Here is a 20824-nt window from a genome sequence, read left to right on the forward strand (position 1 = left end):
ATCTATAAGGACTCTTTGCTGCTAGATAAGTTATACATATTCAAGTTGGCAGGGCCTGACAAAATTAATCCTCATATTCTTTAAGGAACTAGCTGAAGCAATATTAGAACCACTACCTAGCATCATCAAGAACTCATGAAGGACAGGTGACGTTCCAGAGGACTGGAAATGGGCAAACACCCTACCTATCTTATAAAATACACTTAAAAGTCCGAAGTTGAAACAAAATTCCTATTTATTAATTATCATTTTTCTGAAGATAAGTGAGATGGGGTGTACCAGGCCCTTTGAGGCCCCCTGCTGGAGGCCCCAAAGTCCCACCACACTCTACCCCAGGAAGGAGCAGTCGAGATGGGTCTTCCAGGCCTACCTAGATGGGCCTTGTGGAAGCAGCCAATCAGAGCCCAGCAAGCTCAGATAAAAGGACCTGCAGGACTGAGCAGGCCAGACCCTGGCTGAGAGCAGATGGGTGCTCCTCTATGTCAAAGGAGCTTGATGGGCTGCATTTGCTAAACCTGGGAGTGAGAGGATCTGAGAACTCTAGCCCTAAGGTACCAGACAGAAGTAAAGAGGTCAGGTGGGATGAGGCCTAAGGAATGTAGCAGCTATCAAGTAAAGGAAGCAGTAAGTGGCTGCTGTGTATAAGGTCCCTGGGTTGGGACCCGGAGTAGTGGGTGGACCCGGGTTCCCCCTCCCGGCAGTGCTGGAGTGTCCCACGCCCTGAAGAGAGAAACAACTAGGTTAAAAGCCCAGGAAAAGGGGCTAGATTTAAAGAGCCCTGAGACAGCACCACAGCCTTCAAATCTTTTTCAGAGTCACTGCTTCCCAGGATAGAGTCCCTCATTCTGTTAGCACAGCCTACATTCTTTGTTCCTAGATGTATACATTTTGCTTCATTGTGTTCACCAAACCCAGTTTCCTCCCAAGTTTATCACCTTCACCTCGCCAGCTCATAAGAGCCCTGTCATCTCTCTTATCCACCTTATTGTATACTCAATTGATTTCTGAATCTTTTGACAATTTGTGGATTTGAAACGATTATTGAGCATCACAAGAATTTCCTGCCAGGAATTAAGAAATTAAAGCCTTTGTTTTTCAAAGACAATAGGTGCTGCCGATTCCACTGTTAATGGTAATGCTATTGCGGAAAAAATGATCTGACACGAACACAGTTGAAGAGACTAGAAAAAAACATTTCTATCTATATTCAATGCTGATATAAGCAATGACAAAGGAGACCACTCAAATGTAATATGATTCCTCAATTCAAGGTGTTCTTCTGAAGGGAAGTTTAACATCCAAACCACACACACTGATCACACTTAATTTTATTCACTTATGAGAAATATACCATAAACACAGCTATCTAATAACCATGTACCTTTCTGACATCTCTTCGATTCATATTTTAGTCTGAATATTGTATTACCTGTAGTCATGCACCTCCTTAGTCAAACCTTTACTATGTTCATTATGAATTGAAGAGCAGGAAGTAGACTCATCCAGTCCCCTAAAATAATTGTAGAAATTAAACAAGTTCTCAGAATCAAGCTTCTTAGCTAATATTCTTTTTTAAAATTTCCCATTAAGATGCTTAGGAACTGTAAAGACCAGACATTTTTATTAGAAGTTTAAGTTGCATTATACAAGAACAATATTAAAAAGCAGTCAGTTATGAATGTCATTCCACTCATTTTTGCCTAGTTATTGCAAGTATCAATTAGGTAAATTAAAGACTGAGCAGAAGACCACTGAATTCATCTCTTGGTTAGGTCAAGTCTGCCCTTTGGTTTTACATCACTTATTTTTAAAGTTAAGTTTTTATTTTAAACACCTGTGTAACCAGTATTGGACACTTCCACAAAAAAAACAGGCAAGAATTTATTTAATTTGAATTTAATAAAATGGATATGATATGGATTAGCTTTGACCTACAAATTACTATTCAAATCCCTCTTTAAAATTCTTTTCCATGAGGCCTACAAAAACTGACAACAATTAGACCACTGGTACAATGAAACCACTGCCATTGTCTTATTGTTTCCTTCTTACCCTCCCCCGCATACAACCTTAATTCAACCCCATTGTGCATATGCATTATGATACATTTTTAAATTATATGACATACCAATTTTCCCACAGGACCTCTGCCTCATTCAGTGCACAGGATGGATTCAATATTTCTTTTTATCTTCATCATTCAGTGTGTGGCCCCATGTATTTACTGCACATCATCCAAACACTACCCTAAATACAGAATTATTAGTTTCCTCATGGGTTTTCTATAGTGCTCATAGTATCATTTTACCTCTTTACAAAGATTAATGAACTTATCTTCACAACATTCCCGTGAGGTGAGGTAGTATTCAGTTTCCTCATGTACAAAATGAGGAACTGGACACAGAGGTGAAGGCCAAAATTGTCAAAAGTGTCCATTAATTTTGGACAATCAATTTAAAAAGCCTAAGGCCTGATTTTTCAGAATAGTTAGCATTTTATAGCACTTTATATGTTTGACAGCAGAGCTCCCATGCACCTCATTTATAGTTGTGAACGCTTAGCTCTTCCGCCAATCTGACCCCAGGCGTGTTAAATTGGGTACAAGGAAAATGAGGAACACATGTTGGCCATCGGAGAAATTCTGGTTGATGCGACTTGCCCAGACTCACATAGGAACTCTGTGGCAGAGGCCAGGATAGAATTAAATTCTCCAAGGGAGGCCTTAACAACAATGCCACCTTTTCTCTTCCTGCAGTTCCCTGCCACATTCACTGTGCACTTTCCAACTTGTGCAACAAATGAGACAGGGGTCCTACACTGACAACAACCTCGTTCACTACACAACCCTGCTTCACTCCCAGAGCACAGGAGAGAAAGTCTCATGTACAGAGTTTCTGTGCCTAGTGCCACAGCAGTCCTGGCAGATGAGATGAGCAACTGCACAGGAGACCCTGCTCAGGGGATGGAGCCCCCTAATTTACTCTGCGGGAATGGCATATGCACAGTCCAGGTCAGCAGGTAGGAGCTGTGAAGGAATGAAGTATGTTCAGCGCAGATGGAATCTTCAGAGAATTTAGCAGCCAAGCTCTAACAAACTTCTTCTAAACACATGCAAACAGATTTTCAGAGGCTTTTTCAAAGAAACAGAAAAAGGCATCCATGACACACAGGCAGCCCCCTCTGCCAATGTCATATGTCTGCTCCAAAGCATGGAAGAGGTAAAGCTTCTTAATCAAACAACTGGCAGTTTTGTTTGTGGGGATTTTTAACGGGGGGGGGGGGTACTTTCCCCTAATCTCATTGTCTGAAACAGATGAACCATTTTAGCTGAAAGTAAAAACAAACAAACCAAAAACCCACCACCCACACCTGAGGCAGACACCTCTCATGGAAAATCCAACCTAAACAGTTTAAGTCTGGCAAACTACAAGCAACTGAAAATAGGGTCCTATAATGCAAAGTGCTGGGCAATGTTACCTGTAGGCATTGCTGCCACATTGCCTCTAATTATGGTAAATTTTGGGATTGAATACAGACTTCCAGTTACAAGATCTTTGCACTCAATTGAAACTAGCCAAGATATATATTTTTGTCCCCAAAAAAGACAGTAAGTTTCCTTACAGTTTTATCACTACTTGTACTCCGATGTAGTGGTTTGCCAACTTTTCATACTACTTTTTACAGATTTCTTTAGAAAGCAAGAAATGTTTGTGGGGCAACATGACTGACAGGCTTTCACTTACGTAGCAAAGTTCCTTAATAGTGGGGTTTTAGTTATTTTTGCTTGCCTCCCTTACCCCACCTAACTTTTTTTTTTTTGGAGTGGCCAAACATGAACTGTGTCCTAGACTTGTTTTAGCCTTAGGAGTTGTTTGTTTAGATGGCTGTTCAGTCTGGTGAACCGGTGGTTAAGACTGCTTAAGTATGGTTAAGACAGTGGCTAAGCCTTTGAGCTGTCTGAATCTCTCACTGTAGCAAGCTGCTGTTTGAAAGTGGAAAAATGGGACCGTGTGTTCGTTTTGCCTTTCAGCATGAAAGGAAAAGCTTATCTGCAGGGCCTGACATTGGTAACTTTCTTCTTGAACCCTGATGCCCCGTGCACCACTACTGAATGAGGGAGGCGGTGGAGCTAATAACGCTCGGGAAAAGCATCTGGGGCTGTAACTCCATCTGGAAGCACTGTTAGGGCAACAATTTTCAGACCAATTTCATACCTCATTCTATTACTAATGAGAGAGTTCCAGCTCAAAAGCAGGATTAATGTGGCACGGCTGGGGTACATTTATGGACAGCTGGATAACTGGCCACTGGGGTGTAATCCCTCCCTCCCTCTGCTTTGGACCTGACTGAACAGCAATGTAAGAGGTGACTATTCCTCCACTGTGCGCTCTATATTGAATAGTTGCAAAAAAAAGAAATGTCACTTAATGCTGGGCTTCTGAAACAGCTTGCATCCACAGGCTTGCCTGACTTTGGGAAACGAGTGAAGATCCCTCTTACCCTCTTTGACCTCCACATTTTCCCCCTACATCTCTAATTTAGACTGCAGATCACTACAAAAAAAAAATCACAAGTGACCTAGAGCACAGGGGATATGTAGAAGTAAATCAGAGTGGACTCACTCAAGAGTACACCCTCCAAGAATCAAAAGTTATAGAAATATTCTCCTAACTTAACTCAAATTAAAGAGAAAATTACTCTTATCAGCTCCGTAGGGCACCAAAGCAGAGTTATGGCTAAGGTACTTACAACCAGATTCTGCTCAAAATAAGATGTAAATAAAAAGTCTCAGAAGTGATAGGCCCCAACGCTGTGATCCCAGGAAGTGGAAGTCATTCAAAACAGTGGTTGAGAGAGTTTTGAGCACCTAGACACCTGATCCAGACAGAGGACCTAAGCTTACTCACATTTCACATGCAGAATTCTCACCAACTCCAGCTGTGCCTCAGGGCAGGATGGCTCAACATGGGCCAGGAAGGAGGAACACACATATAGTGGGGCACAGAGGACGTCGGTAGGCTACACCTCTTCCCCAACAACAAACCAAGCCTTCTTAGGAGATGTCTACATTGCAGTTAAAAACTCAGGGCTGGCCTGTGCCAGCTAACTTGGGCTCGCAGGACGGTTTGATTGCCGTGTAGATGGCCAAGCTCAACCAGAGCTGGAATGTCAACACTGCAATTAACGAGCCCCACAGCCCAGTCCTGCAAGCCCAAATCAGCTGGCACAGGACAGCCCCAGGCGTCGACATACTCTTAGAGATGTGGTGTGCTAGTCGGTGGATTAACCAAGACCCCCGCTAGCAATCAAGAAAATCCTGAAGTTCATTGGGGAGATGGAAAAGGCTCAAACCAGAGAAAGATTCACAAGAAAACAGAATTGGAAAACAGTACTGGAATACTGTCATTTTTTATAAGCTTTTTGGGAACACAGTTATGGCTACCAAGAAAACACGTATACTTGCTCTGCAAGGCAAGGGTAAAAAAGAAGTGTTCTTACTTTTTGAAGTCAAAACTTTGGACTGCATCATTCCAGAAATACATTACGCTGTGGTGTGTGAAATAGCGAATCTGTAAGGAAAATACATGCAATTAGGTATTACGCTGGCATTGTTCAACACCCGATTTCTATTTAATTTAGTATCATGTTAAAAAATTATAACAAAACTGAACTTAAATTAGGTACACTATAAGTTTTAAAAATGAAATACAAAATGTTTCCTGTGTGCTCTCTCTCCAATACTGACAATATATTTTATACAAGATCATTTACTTTTCAATAGTCTTATTCTTTCATTAATCCCACAATATACAGATGCACAAGATCTGTTACACTTTGTGACTTAAAATATAAGAGCACATTTCCCTACCTCAACCAACTGGCCTCTTTGGCAGTCTAAGCAGGTCACATGTATTGTACTGTGTGTGAATAATATATATTCTTTTCATAGCTGCCTTGAAGATTAAGGATTCAGATACCACAGGTCCACTTACAGGAGAATATTTGTTTGGGTCGTTTCTATTCTCTTCAGCAGGGCTTTCACATGAATGACCACTATGGCCATTTGAAACTTTGTCTTCAATAGACTGAGGATTCTGTAATGGGTTGTCTCCCAGAGAAAGCACAATACGAATCTTTGCACAAAACCATATCCTGAATTCATCCTAACAAAGAAAAAAATTGTTAATCGAGAAACAAATTGCAGAATACTGTTTAATACCTTGTAAGGATGTATAAAAGTGAACCGAGGGACATCTTTCTTTTCTTTAATAAGTACCAATGTCAGGTGGAAAACAATCCAATTAGCAAGGTCCACATATACTTACAGAAATGAAAGACACCATGGGATTGATACCAAATTACCCCAAGGACAAGGTTTTCCCTTTTATTTATAAAAACATTTTACCACTAACTCCACATAACACTAGCAGAAAACTTTCAAAGCTCTGAGGTGTGCTAGTGAACCCTCAGACTCAGTTTTGGAATCTTTCGGTTTTTATAAATAAATGGCATGGTATTTCTTCCATATATTCAACAATAATTTATTATTTCAGAGCACGAGGGGGACTGGTTTACGCTAAGTGTGGGGGGGGTGTCACTGGTATAGGGGATAGGAGATACAGAAGGAATAGCATGAGTGAAATGACTGCTCCCCTTAACTATTCAGCTCCCTGTTTTTCTATTTCTGGGCTATTCTGAAGTATAAGCTTTATTGTATAGAAACAGTGGCACTTTTTGTGAGTGTTCCGCAGAAACTTTCAACCTTAATTTTTAAAAGTATCGGGGGGGGGGATTAATTCATACATGCATAGCACTCCCAAATGTGGAGGTGATGTCCATGTGAAGTGGCAAAGCCATGTGATAAATTGCAGAATTATGTGATAAATTTACTACACACCTGTGTCTGCCTCCTCCTGCCCAGGAAACCAACTACTCTGGGCCTTATTCTAGCTTTCAAAATTCATTAACAGACAGCAGCTACCATTTTATTTTGCAATTAATCTGCCAGAGAAACTTTATCCTGTAAAACGTGGAGTCTTCCCGAAAATTACACCTGACCAAAGCCCAAAACAAGCAAGATCTAGCCTTGGGTCAGTAACAAACTTTCCTATACATAAGCTTTATACCATTGGAAGAGGGAGATTTCCAGTTTCCCAATGGGATCCTGAACACCTACTTCTAGCCCCTGGGGTGCCAGAGATAGTTTCATATATAATATATGTGGGAATAAGTAGAATGGATGCAAATAATCTCGCATTAATATGAAGATAGTGTTGCATAGCTTTGTCCCCACATTTTCCACTTCTCCTGTTTATATCCTCTTCCTTTCTACAGGACTTGACATTGGTTTAATTAAGTAATTAATACCAGATATCCACTCATAACCTGCAATCCCTGATGCTTTAACCTCTCCATGTCACTTTGTAGTTTATTTCTGTCCTCTTCTATCTAGACTGCCTCTCCAATTTGGTGTTATCTGAACATTTGTTCATGGCTGAATTTACATCAAAGAAACATTGGAGAAAGAAAGACATGAAAAGCTGTGCAGAGCTTTCTTAAGGGTTAGAAATGAGCAGAAAAGCTGCTGGAAATCCTAGCAGTCCTGAACGAGGGCCACAACTAGAAGAAAGCATTTTTGTTAGATGCGTGATGGATGTTGCACCATTGTGACAGAAGCTGTTCTGCACATCACTGACGGTAGCTTGAGAACCTCTATATTATGCTATACAAAACTCTGAGGCTGGTGCAGCAACAGCCTTAGCTCACGGCCTTCCAAAACCAGGTCTAATCAGTTCCTGAAATCTTCTATACAAAAGAAAACTAAGTAGGATATGAGGAGTAAATCTTGGAGGAAGATAGTCTTCTTTAGACATTTACATACACAAATTAAATTCTACAGCAATATTGCTTTAGCTAAAAAGGACACTGTCAAGATATTGCCTGTATATTTTTCATATATTTTGCCTGTGCACCTACCTTATAATCATCCTTTCTTGAGAGTAAAATCAATTTCTTGATATTTATTTTTCTCAACTATTTAATAGAGTTATGAATGCAAACAATATGGAATAATGAGTGCATGACTATCAAACCTTTTGAAAAATCCTCTTAGCGAAGATGTTAAAAAGTTTCACTGAATGCTATTTAGTTTCTATTACTTATTTAGGCAAACACAAAATACTAAAGTATCAAAAGTCCTTACTAATAACAGCAAACGTCCTTTGGATATTCACCATTCTTTTCACACACAAAGCTACACAAGCAGAGTACAATCTTTTACAATTTTCATAGCAAATAGAGTATTTTTTCTGAAGTCCTCATGATTTAATTTACCCCAAAGCCTCCTTCATGTTTTCAATTTGCTTACAACTGGCAAACTACCCTGATCATTTATTTATAAACTGTGATGCAAAGGAAGTAATATCACTAAGGTTACAAGCCTGAGAGCTGACAACTACCACCTCTAACTTTTCTGTTTCAAACACTGCATTCACAAAACTAGAGCACATTCAGTGTACAAACTTACAGTCGTTCTCAGTAGCACCACTTCACAGTCTTTAAGTGTAGTCCTTTTGCACGTTGCTCTCACACGCCACTCAGGCATCCAGTAGAGGAGAAGGAGGAGGAAGCCACCAGTACAAAGCACCCCTATAGCAACTAAAACTAGCTTCCAGTGGCACCGATTATAACCATAAATCTCCTGTATGGAAACAGGGAAACAAATAATGAACAAAGATATCCTTAATTGCTTTGGCTGAAAAATTCAGGAGTAACCTGTTACAAACTGTGGCAGATAAATGTGTCATATTTCAAAGGTTTTTCCTCCTTTTCCTTGCTAGGGGGAGGGTTCAAAAAAGTTTATTCATTATATTGTGGCTACTGCTTTTGTTCAACGCTGCACATAGACTCATTAAAACCCACAGAAGTGCTACATACACACCAATTTAAAAACACTGCAATACAGACACAGACTCCTCCCTGGACTGCTCCTGAGGCAGTTATGCAGGGAAACTTACGTTACAATCTAACCTTTAGTTTTTAAGGACCTGGTTCTGGTCCATGGTTCTGAAGATGTAACTGGATATGGCATGCAAGCCTGCTCTACACCCCAACAACTGCTGGGAACAGTTTAGTATACTTCTTTCTGCTCACAATGAGACAACAAACTAGGGTGGATAAAACTGATAATTTGGGGGGGTGGGAATGATTTTAATCTTCTTTTTTATTTTATTTAAATTATATAGTTTTTTAAATAAACCTGTTAAAATGAAATCTGAATTTAATACAAAACATGTTAAGACCTAAAATTATAATGTCTTACAACAATAAAAAAAAATATGCTGAATACATGAGCCTCTATCAAAATCCTTGAGTTAAAGACTGCTTTTCTATATAAAGAAAGAATCAGGGGTAAAACATCTAATTTTTAGGTCAAGCTTTATAAATAGGGCACTATAGGTCATGTATTGTAGTAAGGGCTTGTTTTGTTTAATAAAAATACATTTTATACGCTGTTTTGGGTGTTTAATTAAGTTTCAGTTACCATCCTAATGCAACATGACACAAATCATGAGCAAAAGGTTAATTATCTATAAAACAGCACATCATTCACCATTTTCTAACATACTAAAATGTACAATTAATAATCTGAAAATATTAAGCTTTATAATTGCTTCAATAAAGGTATATAGTTATAGTGTACCCTCCCAGGCAGGGAACAAAAGTGTACCAAATCTAGTGTAAAGGCTCTATTTAGCTGTAACTCAGCATGTTTTAACTGTTATTATATCAACCAATGAAAAAGCATCTTCTTTAGAAAATAACTAGTACAAGTTGATTAAAATCGAGGACTTAAATCAACACTTTGCTGATTTAAATCAGGCTGACTGACAAATGGGTTTCATTCTCTGGGGAAGAAATAAAAAGGGGGTAGTTGGGAATGGGAGGAAGGAATGAACTGAGGGCTTGGCTACACTCGGGCGGCAGCGCTGTGAAGTACGAGTAGTCGCGCCGCCAGCACTGCGAGAGAGCTCTCGCAGCGCTGTATGTGCTCCACCTCTCCGAGGGGAGTAGCTTGCAGCGCTGCAGGCTCGGATTACACTGGCGCCGTACAGCACTCCACTCGCTGCGCTCAGGGGGGTGTTTTTTCACACCCCTCAGCGCAGCAAGTTGCAGCGTTATACAGCGCTAGTGTAGCCAAGGCCTAAGTGTTTCAGTGCAGTAACACAAAGGAAACTTTCAGATGCTGAGCTGTATTTCCTCTGTCTCAGATTACACGGAACAAATTTCCTGCTCTGACGTATCAGTGAAATGGAAGCTGTCACTGGGACCCACCAGCATCATTCACATTTATGAAAATATGAACACTGAACAGTATTTGCAAAATCTCTTTTTGAAACATCATTACACTCTAATTGCTAGAGCTCTTACTTTTGTCAAAAGGGTTTTTTTTAGGGTTTTGGCCAGGACAGTCCCTTCTTTAAGCCCTGTCCCAGCCATCCTGACTTTTTTGGAAAAAATTTGTGTTTGTCCCATTTATTCTTGCCAACTTGATCAGTTGGCCAGAGCACGTGGGACAGATGCTCACTTTGGTCAAACAAGTTGGATGCAGAGGAACATGCAGGGTGGGGGTTGAGCTACAAGGCCAGCCCCTCGCAAGGGGGGGGGGGGAGAGCAGGGAGCAGGCAAGCAGCAATGCCAGCCCCTCGCACGGGACAGGGAGCAGGCAAGCAGCAATGCCAGCCCCAGCCTTGCACGGGGGGGCTCATGGGGACTGTGCCTTAAGCAATATGCCCCAAACAGAAAAACAACATTTTCTTCAATTTGTGAAACGAGACCATAAAACTGATTACCATCTCATCCTCCTCGCCTGTATTGACAATCTTCTTTTCTTCCTTTTCCATGTTTACTGAGATAAGAAACTTCTCAACTTCAGATACCGGAAGACCTCTAGCAAGAGAAGTATTTAAAAAAAACAAAAAAAGAAAAACAAAAAAAGAAAAAAAAAACCACCATTGAAGCAATATTTTGACTACTGTGTACATGCATTAACTTCTGATGTGTCATTAGCATAACTACATTCACAACGTGCATGTACATGAAATGCACTGACACAACCTGCTTTCATCCAACTCTTAACAGAATTTGTGACCATAGTAGATGTTGAAGTATTTTGCTGTTCAATATACAGAAGTGCCCACTAAAATAGTTAAACTTTAAAATTATTTTTCAAAACCCAATTTTATTCTAGAAGTCTATAAACTGTTATTTGACAAATGTAAACAGATATAACTAAAAATGTACTTCTAGCTACTTAGATGCCTCACTAATATTAGTGAATTTAATCTCACAACACCCTTGTAACGTATGGAAATATCTTCATTCTAAAGATGGGGAACCAAGATACATTGAGATTACGTGATTTGCCCAAGGTCACTCAGGAAATCTGTGGCAGAACCAAGAAGTGAACCCAAATCTCCTCACTCTAAGTTCAGTGCCCTGGCCATAAAGCTATGCTTTAATTTCAACTTGAAATTGGTTGACACCTCTAACTGATTTTTTTATTTATTATTAATTATTATTATTATATTCTAATATCAAGACTAAAGCACCTCGGTAAACATACACACCATTATATATCCTTAGTATGAACTGTATTTTTAGATTCTTATGGAGGTGGAAATGCACAGCTGGAGAGCAGTACCGAACAGAACACAAGAATTAGAAATTCTTACCAATTTTTTTTTTTTTTTGGTATTGTGACAGCACCCAAGGGCCCCACTCAGGAGCAGGCCTATACCACGCTGGGTGCTGAACAAATGTACAGAAAGACAGTCCCTGCCCGGACAAAGCATTTCCAAACTCAAATAAAGACAAGAAGTGAGTAACAAACAAAAGAGAAGGAGGAAAGTGGAGGGTGACAAGGGTAACAGTAGTATGGTCACACAGTTATGTGAGTTTATTAGGTGCCCACATTGATGTTTCTGTCTCATTAGAAAGGTGCTCTCTTTTACAATTAAATATTAACTATCTAATGGACTTTCATCCTAGCCATAACAGATGGACAGTTTCTTGCAGGGTACACACCAGACATCAAGAATTGAGAAGTGATGGCCATAGGATTATTTCTGGGTTTTTGATGCACCTGTCAGGGATGGTCTACATAATACTTAGTCCTGCCATGAGTGCAGGGGACTGGACTAGATGACCTCTTGAGGTCCCTTCCAGTCCTATGATTCTATGACAAGGGATAGTGTGGAAGAAACTGTAGAGCAGTGGTCTCCAACCTTTTTACACCCAAGATCTGCTGGCATGGTTCTCATAACACAAGAACTAGGGGTCACCAAAATGAAATTAATAGGCAGCAGGTTTAAAACAAACAAAAGGAAGTATTTCTTCACACAACGCAGAGTCAGACTGTGGAACTCCCTGCCAGAAGATGTTGTGAAGGCCAAGACTATAACAGGGTTCAAAAAAGAACTAGATAAATTCATGGAAGATAGGTCCATCAATGGCTATTAGCCAGGATGGGCAGGGATGGTGTCCCTAGCCCCTGTTTGACAGAAGCTGGGAATGAGCGACAGGGGATGGATCACTTGAGGATTACCTGGTCTGTTCATTCCCTCTGGGGCACCTGGCATTGGCCACTGTCGGCAGACAGGACACTGGGCTGGATGGACCTTTGGTCTGACCCAGTATGGCCGTTCTTATGTTCTTATGTCATCCTCTATGTGAGCCAGCTCTAGAGGGGGATGGGCCACTTTGTCAGTGGGTCTTACAGCTATTTCCTAACAGCAGAGGAATGAGGACACTCAGGCATCTTGGGATCCCATGCCAGGCTCTGGAGGGGAGTGTGCTCTAGCGGGCACAGACTCTTCTGCCCACTTCCTCTAAAGCGTGACCCTTTCTGCTCCATCCCCTCCAATCTGCCCCTGTCCTGTCTCTCTCCCACCTTTAGTTCCCTGTCCCAGTTCTACCCTCCTCACCTAGTCAGTCCCACTCCTCACATCTCAGACTTCTCATCCTAGTCCCAGGCTCCTTGACCACCCATGCCCACTCCCTCCCAACCCCTCCGACTCTTTGTTTCCAATCTGCTTGGCCAGCCAGTCCCAGTTTCCCCTCTCCTGCACCTCATCCGATCTCTCTCCACCTCGGCCTCCAGTTACTCCTGCCCACATTCCTCAGCCCCACTGGCTCCCCATCTCCCTCCCCAGGACCTTTGTCCAACATCAGCATCCCTCACCCCAGGATCCTTTTTCAGTCTCTCTGCACAACCAGTCCCATTTCTCTCCTTTCCAGCATTCAGACTCTTGTATCCCCTCTGCTCCAACTCCTTTCCTCACCCCCAGGGGTTCCCAGTTCTCATCCAACCGTTTCCCTCTCTTGCTCCGAGTCTTTCCCTCCACCCCACCAGCTCTCAGTCCCAATCCCCTTGCCTTGGCAGTGCACTGCCCCCTCTCCCCAATCACTTCCCACCCCACTCCTTTCCACTTCTTGTCCCTTCTGCATTTGAATGAGGCAGCTTTTTCCTCCACACTGCCAGGGGCAGGGGCATGAGTAGAGGCGAGAGGCACCCTGCTCTCAGTTCTCATGCCAAGCCACAGCTGCAATTGCAGTAAAAGTCAGCCCTAGGCTGGCGCATGTCCAAGGAATACATGATCTTCAGAGAATAGCTGCAAAGCACTAGCAAGTCAAAACTGAGCATGTGTGAACTGAGATGTTTCAAAGACTTATCACTTGGCAAAATTTTGAGAGATTTTCACGCGGAAGGCAAAAGGCATATACACCTCTACCCTGATATAACGCGACCCGATATAACACGAATTCAGAGATAACGCAGTAAAGCAGTGCTCCGGGGAGGCGGATCAAAGCAAGTTCGATATAACGCGGTTTCATCTATAACACGGAAAGATTTTTTGGCTCCCGAGGACAGCGTTATATCGGGGTACAGGCATATATCCCTGCCACAAAGGCTGCCTCTCGGCCAAAATTCAAGTCACTGCTCCAAAGCATAAAGGTGCAAGAGCTTCTCAAAGAAGGTCACTGGAATTTTTTAGTATGGACAAAACAACATGTTTTTCCCTAGCTTCATTCTCAGAAATGACTGAACCATTTTAGCTGAAATATCAACCCAAATGGTTAAAGTTTGGCAAAGTTAAAAATGACTGAAAACAGAGTGAAGGGAACCATCAGGCAGCATTATTGGGAGTGCTTCCACCCCGACCTGTAATAGAACTTGTATTATTGTATGCTTAGGCCTTGATCCCTCTTGGAGAACTGTGCAGGCAGCCCATGTTCCAACACAGACCACCACTGAAGTCAACTGGGATCCAAATGGGTGCAGGAGTCCATCTGCAGGGAGCTCTTTGCAGGATCAAGTTCTTAGATAATAATAGAAGCCTCACTATGAAATAAAGATTAAAAATAATTTCTATATTATCTTTTTTTAAATAAATATCACTTCTAGTCAGCTGAATAACTGTGTCAGTGTCCTCCCACATTTGATTGAACCAAGTCAATCAATATTAGGTGTCACAGCTCCAATGGAAGCAGAATCTCGACAAACAAATTATTCAGAAAAATGTATTAACACTTAGTGTACTCTAGAGCTAGAGAGTCCCCATTTGTCTTCAAACTATGCTTTGGCACTATTCACTGACAAGCCTGCACAAGACAGGCCTCTTAGAACCTGTGAAGCTAAAATGATTTCTCCTAATAAAAATATTTGAATTTTAAAAGTCCAGTTGGACTACTTACTTTGGTCATTCAAGGTGTCTACATTGCTAAAAGGGCTTCCAGTCATAAAAATAGAAATACGACAAACTCAATTTCCCATTCCATTGCTAAACTGACATTTTTATATCACATGACCAACTAAAATCGAACCATTGGTGTAAATTTCTGACTCTAGTTTGACTTCACTTTTTTTTTTTTTTTTTTTAAATTTCAAATGCACACCACTGCTCCATGGAGTACACAACAGTTAAACAAAGTTCTCTCTAAAACCTGGTATTTGAGTTTATTAAAATTGTCACCTGTACGTTCTTCACTACACAGCAGATTAATTTTGAAGAATCTTTTTAACTGAGGAAAATATCTTGGAAATTTTATTAGTAAAAACTGCCCTAAATTAATTAATGGTTTCTAACAAAATTGACCATTAGATTAACAACACATGTCAAATGCAAGTTTATGTACCCACAACAGATAAATCACAGGATTTTTTTTTTTTAAATCAGTTTGTATAACCAGAAAAGTTTTTGGTGCCTAATGAATTATAGTTTATAGTAAAGTTCACAGCAATCGTGAGAAAAGTGAGAAAAGATTTCCATTTATCATGCTGGAACTAACTTGCTCCAGCCCTAAAAAAAAGTATGCACGTTACTCGGCTGCACTATCAGTCTCAGTGCCTGATGGCAGAGTTCGAGTCTTGCTGAGAACAGCGAGCCAAAGCAAACAGTTGCCAGCACTGAGGGGCAGAAGAATAAATGGTACCGAGAAAGCACTGAGGGGGAGAGGAATAAATGGTATTTGATTATTCATATTTGCATATCTGTTTGCAAATCTGGATCAATTTACATTCTTAAACTGGGACTCATTCCACAAACCACATGGCACAGATAATCTAAGTGTATTTTATTATACTGCTAGGCATTCAAAAAGTAACAAAAAAGGCAAAGTACGCTGATACAGAGTTTTCATTTTGGTACTGAAAATCCTATTTCAGAAATAAGACTGTTACTTTAAAAATTAATACAAATATAACAAACTACTCCCTCATATAAGTTCTATCTTCTTTTCTAATTCAAACATGCATACACCATGCTGTCTAGCCACCAGAACCCACAACAACAAATATATGCATTCCAATGTAAATACATGAACACACCCTCACCCTGTAAATATCAAAAAGTTGCTGCAATTTGCAAATTAAATGTTCAATTCTGCAAACCTTGTCTCATAACTTTCATAAGTATTTCCAATGGGACTCCCTGAGTAAAAACTACTCACATGAATCAGAGTTTGCAGGATCAGGACACAACCTCAAATATTCAAACAGTTAGTACAAGTAGTGTGTCCTCAAAACTTCCCTAGCATAAATTAATGTTAAGCAGATAAAATTCCTTCATCTCACCACTGCCAGCTGCTCTCTCCCTACATCTCCCCACCCTCTAGCTGGGCTCCAGATGAAGCAGCTCCTGGAATCTGAAGGCCATCCAAAAGCAGGGAGTGGACGCTTGCTCTGCTCCCTGCTGATTAGCTAAGTCATAGAAAGGAACAGAAACAGACACCTGCAAATAGCAGCAGTGGTAATGGATCAACCCCCTTCTTTGCCAAGCGTGTCCCTGGTAAAGAGCCAGTCACTTTGGTCTTCAGGCAGCCATGGACCTGAGGAAAAGGCCAAGGTTCAGCTGGCTCCATCAACAGCATGGAGAAAAGAGAGTCAAGATTAGAAGGAAGGAGAATAAAGGAAAGCAGTGTGAACAGGAAGAGTGGCCAAAAAAAAAATAATAATAATAAAGGGAAGCTGAGGGAACCCAATAAAAGGCAGAATGAAGTAGACTGAAAAAATGACATGAGAAACAAGATGGCAGATGTGAAGAGAAAGAGAAAGTGAAGAAAAAGCAAGTAGCGACAGTTTAAGAACAGCAAGTTTTATTTATATGTTTTACTTATTCTAAATGCATCACAGTGAATACAAATAGACACAAATTAAAAATTATATCAAATTGGTTTAAGCGCTTATGTTCCTAGCAGCTTGCCAATATAGTCCTCTGCTACAAAGTTGGGCAACATTAATAAATGTGGTATTGTTAAAAGCGTTCTAGCTGTATTCAGCCATTATACAAAGAGTGACTATATTCTCCTCCTAATATTCTCAATTCCTCATTTCAAACGTTAATTTGCACTAATGTGCAAATGAGACAAAAAGGCACAAATATACAAAATCTGTTAAAATTAACATTTCATGGTAATTTATCTATCAAAAGACTTTTTAAAGTCTAATGAGATTCCTGAGGACCATTATTAGACTATTTTCTTTGGTTCTGAAATCAACTTTCTAAGATTCTGTATAGTTTGTAGAGAATATTTGTAACAATTTTGTATGGAAAGGATTTTAAGTCAACAATGCTGAACATTTGTCACAGGTATGAGTTTCTGCTGAAAGCATGAGCGGTTGCCATAAGTTAAAGAACTGGAAAAAACAAGTTAACTGAAAATTGCAGAATGGTAGGAGAAAATGAGAGAACCTCTAATCTTGGGAAGGATATCTCCACACAAGAGGAAAGAATGAAGTTTTGAAGAGAGACATTCCCGGTGCCTGGATGTATACAATACTACGTTCTAAGATGGCAACATAGGCACCAGTATGTTGGGGGGGGGAGGGGGGATTTCGTCTTTTTGTTTGTCTGAAGTGTTTTGCCATGTAGTTAGATCCTCCAATACCATCCCCTTCTTAGTCTGTTTTAATTATGTAAGTATTTTTATTTTCTTAGTTTAATGGTGAAAAAAAGAAGTTTAATCTTAAACATCTTTTGTTCAACTGCTTCTCAGATCTTTGGAACAGCATTTAAGTAACAAAAAAAAGTTTCTCTTACCAGTAGCAGTCTATCACCCGTCCTCTCCAAATGCTTTTGTTATCATGAGCTCCACAATGCAGTTCTTAATAACTGAGACCCTATCTACAAGGGAAGTCCTGCCAATGAACTATTTTGTCTAAAATCTAAAAAAGTCTCCAAGGGCTTTTCAAACTGTGTTATCAAAAGATTAAAATATCGCAGAACATTTGGCACTGCTTGGGTTTGGGTTTGGTTTGGGGGGGGGAGGGTTGGCCGAGGGGAGGATGGAAGGGGAACAATTGAAAAACTTTAATTGGATTTGTACAGAGGGTATGACTCCAGCCATCAGACTGTTGGTACAGCTCACTCTATTCAAACTAGTACAACAGCTCACTAGGGTCCTAGGACATAGTTTCATGTGCATGCATGAGCCCTGATGTTATCTGCATGGCTACACGCATATAGGATATTATGCTTCTGACCAAACCCTTCCTTGTATTTACAGTGAGCAGCTTTGAGCTCAACATTTTTATATGACTAAGCACACAATACAAGATACCCACAAAAAAATCATCAGTGGGCACAGGTGAAGTAGAAAAATATATATATATTATTATTTTTGCTCCACAAAAATGTTGTAAAAAAAAAGTTAATCAATGACATGGCAATGGTACACCCGATTAGAAACCCATTAGATATTGTAGTAAACAGGAGTTGGCTTGATCAATGCCTGAATAGGGAGACCTTCAAGGTGCTGCAAAAACTGGTGTTCATAATTCAAGTGGTTATAAAGCACTCTTCCTTAGGAATCAGAAATAAACCAGCATGGTGTTAAAGGACTCTGTGCTTGCTGGAAGTGCATTTTTCATAGAACATATAAAAATCAAGTTACTAATCACAATAGATTCTAAAGGAACACCAAAAGATAGGGGTATTAACTTGAGTCCATGGCTGAATGCATATAATAACAGGCTACCTATTTAAACCTAAGAATAAGAAACAATCGGTGGATATGACACACAGGCAGAGCACAAAACAACAAGAATACTGGTCAGCAAGAAAAGTGGGGGTCACAGAACACCACCTGCCTTACTATAGTTAAGAGAGACAAGGTGGGGGAGGTAATATATTTTATTGGACCAACTTCTGTTGGTGAAAGAAAGAAGTTTTCGAGCTTACACAGAGCTATTTCTTCAGGTCTGAGAAAGGTAATTGGAATGCCACAGATAAATACAAGGTGGAACAAATAAGAACTTAACACGTGTTGCAAGAGACCATTCAAGATGAAGTTGGCAGATAACATCTCTAATCATAGGACAAAGAAGGGTTAGTACGTTATAGATTGTTGTAAACCGAAAATAATTATCAAAAAACCCAGATAACAGCCATGCAACACAAAAACAAAGTGGAGCCAACTACAAGAACTCCACAACCCACAGAACAGCATCTCCAGGAGAAACCACAACTGGGGCTCAGCACATGGACATTACATGGCACTTCAACATCATCAACTTACCAAAATTACCCCTCAGCAGAGCTGAACTGTCTGTTCTCTCCAAGAAACAGTAATTCTGCCCCACCACAGAACCTGATACCATACTATCAGAGGAACCAACTAGGGGCAGATCTCTTCTTGACCTGCTGTTCACAAACTGGGAAGGATTAGTAGGGGAAGCAAAAGTGGATGGGAACCTGGGAGGCAGTGACCATGAAATGGTTGAGTTCAGGATCCTGACACACAAGGAAGAAAGGAGAGCAGCAGAATACGGACCCTGGACTTCAGAAAAGCAGACTCTGACTCCCTCAGGGAACTGATGGGCAGGATCCCCTGGGAGAATAACATGAGGGGGAAAGGAGTCCAGGAGAGCTGGCTGTATTTTAAAGAATCCTTATTGAAGTTGCAAGAACAAACCATCCTGATGTGTAGAAAGAATAGTAAATATGGCAGGCGATCAGCTTGGCTTACCAGTGAAATCCTTGCTGATCTTAAAACACAAAAAAGAAGCTTACAAGAAGTGGAAGATTGGACAAATGACCAGGGAGGAGTATAAAATATTGCTCAGGCATGCAGGAGTGAAATCAGGAACGCCAAATCACACTTGGAGTTCCAGCTAGCAAGAGATGTTAAGAGTAACAAGAAGGGTTTCTTCAGGTATGTTAGCAACAAGAAGAAGGTCAAGAAAAGTGTTGGCCCCTTACTGAATGAGGGAGGCAACCTAGTGACAGAGGATGTGGAAAAAGCTAATGTACTCAATGCTTTTTTTGCCTCTGTCTTCACAAACAAGGTCAGCTCCCAGACTGCTGCACTGGGCAGCACAGCATGGGGAGGAGGTGACCAGCCCTCTGTGGAGAAAGAAGTGGTTCAGGACTATTTAGAAAAACTGGACGAGCACAAGTCCATGGGGCCGGATGCGCTGCATCTGAGAGTGCTAAAGGAGTTGGCGGATGTGATTGCAGAGCCATTGGTCATTATCTTTGAAAACTCCTGGAGATCGGGGGAGGTCCCAGATGATGGAAAAAGGCTAATGTAGTGCCCATCTTTTAAAAAGGGAAGGAGGAGGATCCGGGAAGCTACAGGCCAATCAGCCTCACCTCAGTCCCTGGAAAAATCATGAAGCAGGTCCTCAAAGAATCAATTTTGAAGCACTTCGAGGAGAGGAAACTGATCAGGAACAGTCAGCATGGATTCACCAAGGGCAAGTCATGCCTGACTAAGCTAATTGCCTTCTCTGAGGAGATAACGGGGTCTGTGGATGAGGGGAAAGCAGTGGATGTGTTATTCCTTGACTTTAGCAAAGCTTTTGATACGGTCTCCCACAGTATTCTTGCCAGCAAGTTAAAGAAGTATGGGCGGATGAATGGACTATAAGGTGAATAGAAAGCTGGCTAGATCGTCAGGCTCAACGGGTAGTGATCAATGGCTCCATGTCTAGTTGGCAGCTGGTATCAAGTGGAGTACCCCAAGGGTCGGTCCTGGGGCTGGTTTTGTTCAATATCTTCATTAATGATCTGGAGGATGGCGTGAACTGCACTCTCAGCAAGTTTGCAGATGACACTAAACTGGGAGGAGTGGTAGATACGCTGGAGGGTAGGGATAGGATACAGAGAGACCTAGACAAATTAGAGGATTGGGCCAAAAGAAACCTGATGAGGTTCAACAAGGACAAGTGCAGAGTCCTGCACTTAGGACGGAAGAATCCCATGCACTGTTACAGACTAGGGACCGAATGGCTAGGCAGCAGTTCTGCAGAAAAGGACCTAGG

At 41.0% G+C, this 20824-nt stretch overlaps 1 protein-coding gene across 2 annotated transcripts in view; it reads right to left on the reverse strand.

Annotated features, from left to right (window-relative positions):
• ATP13A3 (ATPase 13A3) overlaps positions 1–16125 on the reverse strand; it is a 70827-nt gene extending 54702 nt beyond the window's left edge. The window contains exons 1-6 of one of the 2 annotated variants that reach the window (XM_034780652.1): positions 16012–16125; positions 10854–10950; positions 8528–8701; positions 5994–6164; positions 5500–5570; positions 1430–1510 (exon numbers count right to left, since the gene is read on the reverse strand). In XM_034780652.1, the coding sequence (XP_034636543.1) occupies positions 1430–1510; positions 5500–5570; positions 5994–6164; positions 8528–8701; positions 10854–10904 (548 nt within the window). In that variant the 5' untranslated portion in view covers positions 10905–10950; positions 16012–16125. The remainder of the gene's footprint in view (positions 1–1429; positions 1511–5499; positions 5571–5993; positions 6165–8527; positions 8702–10853; positions 10951–16011) is intronic. The other variant, XM_034780651.1, reaches the window with a different exon arrangement.
• Positions 16126–20824: the final 4699 nt, after the last annotated feature.

The sequence above is a fragment of the Trachemys scripta genome, chromosome 9, assembly GCF_013100865.1.
Source record: "Trachemys scripta elegans isolate TJP31775 chromosome 9, CAS_Tse_1.0, whole genome shotgun sequence".
Classification (NCBI taxonomy): Eukaryota; Metazoa; Chordata; order Testudines; family Emydidae; genus Trachemys; species Trachemys scripta.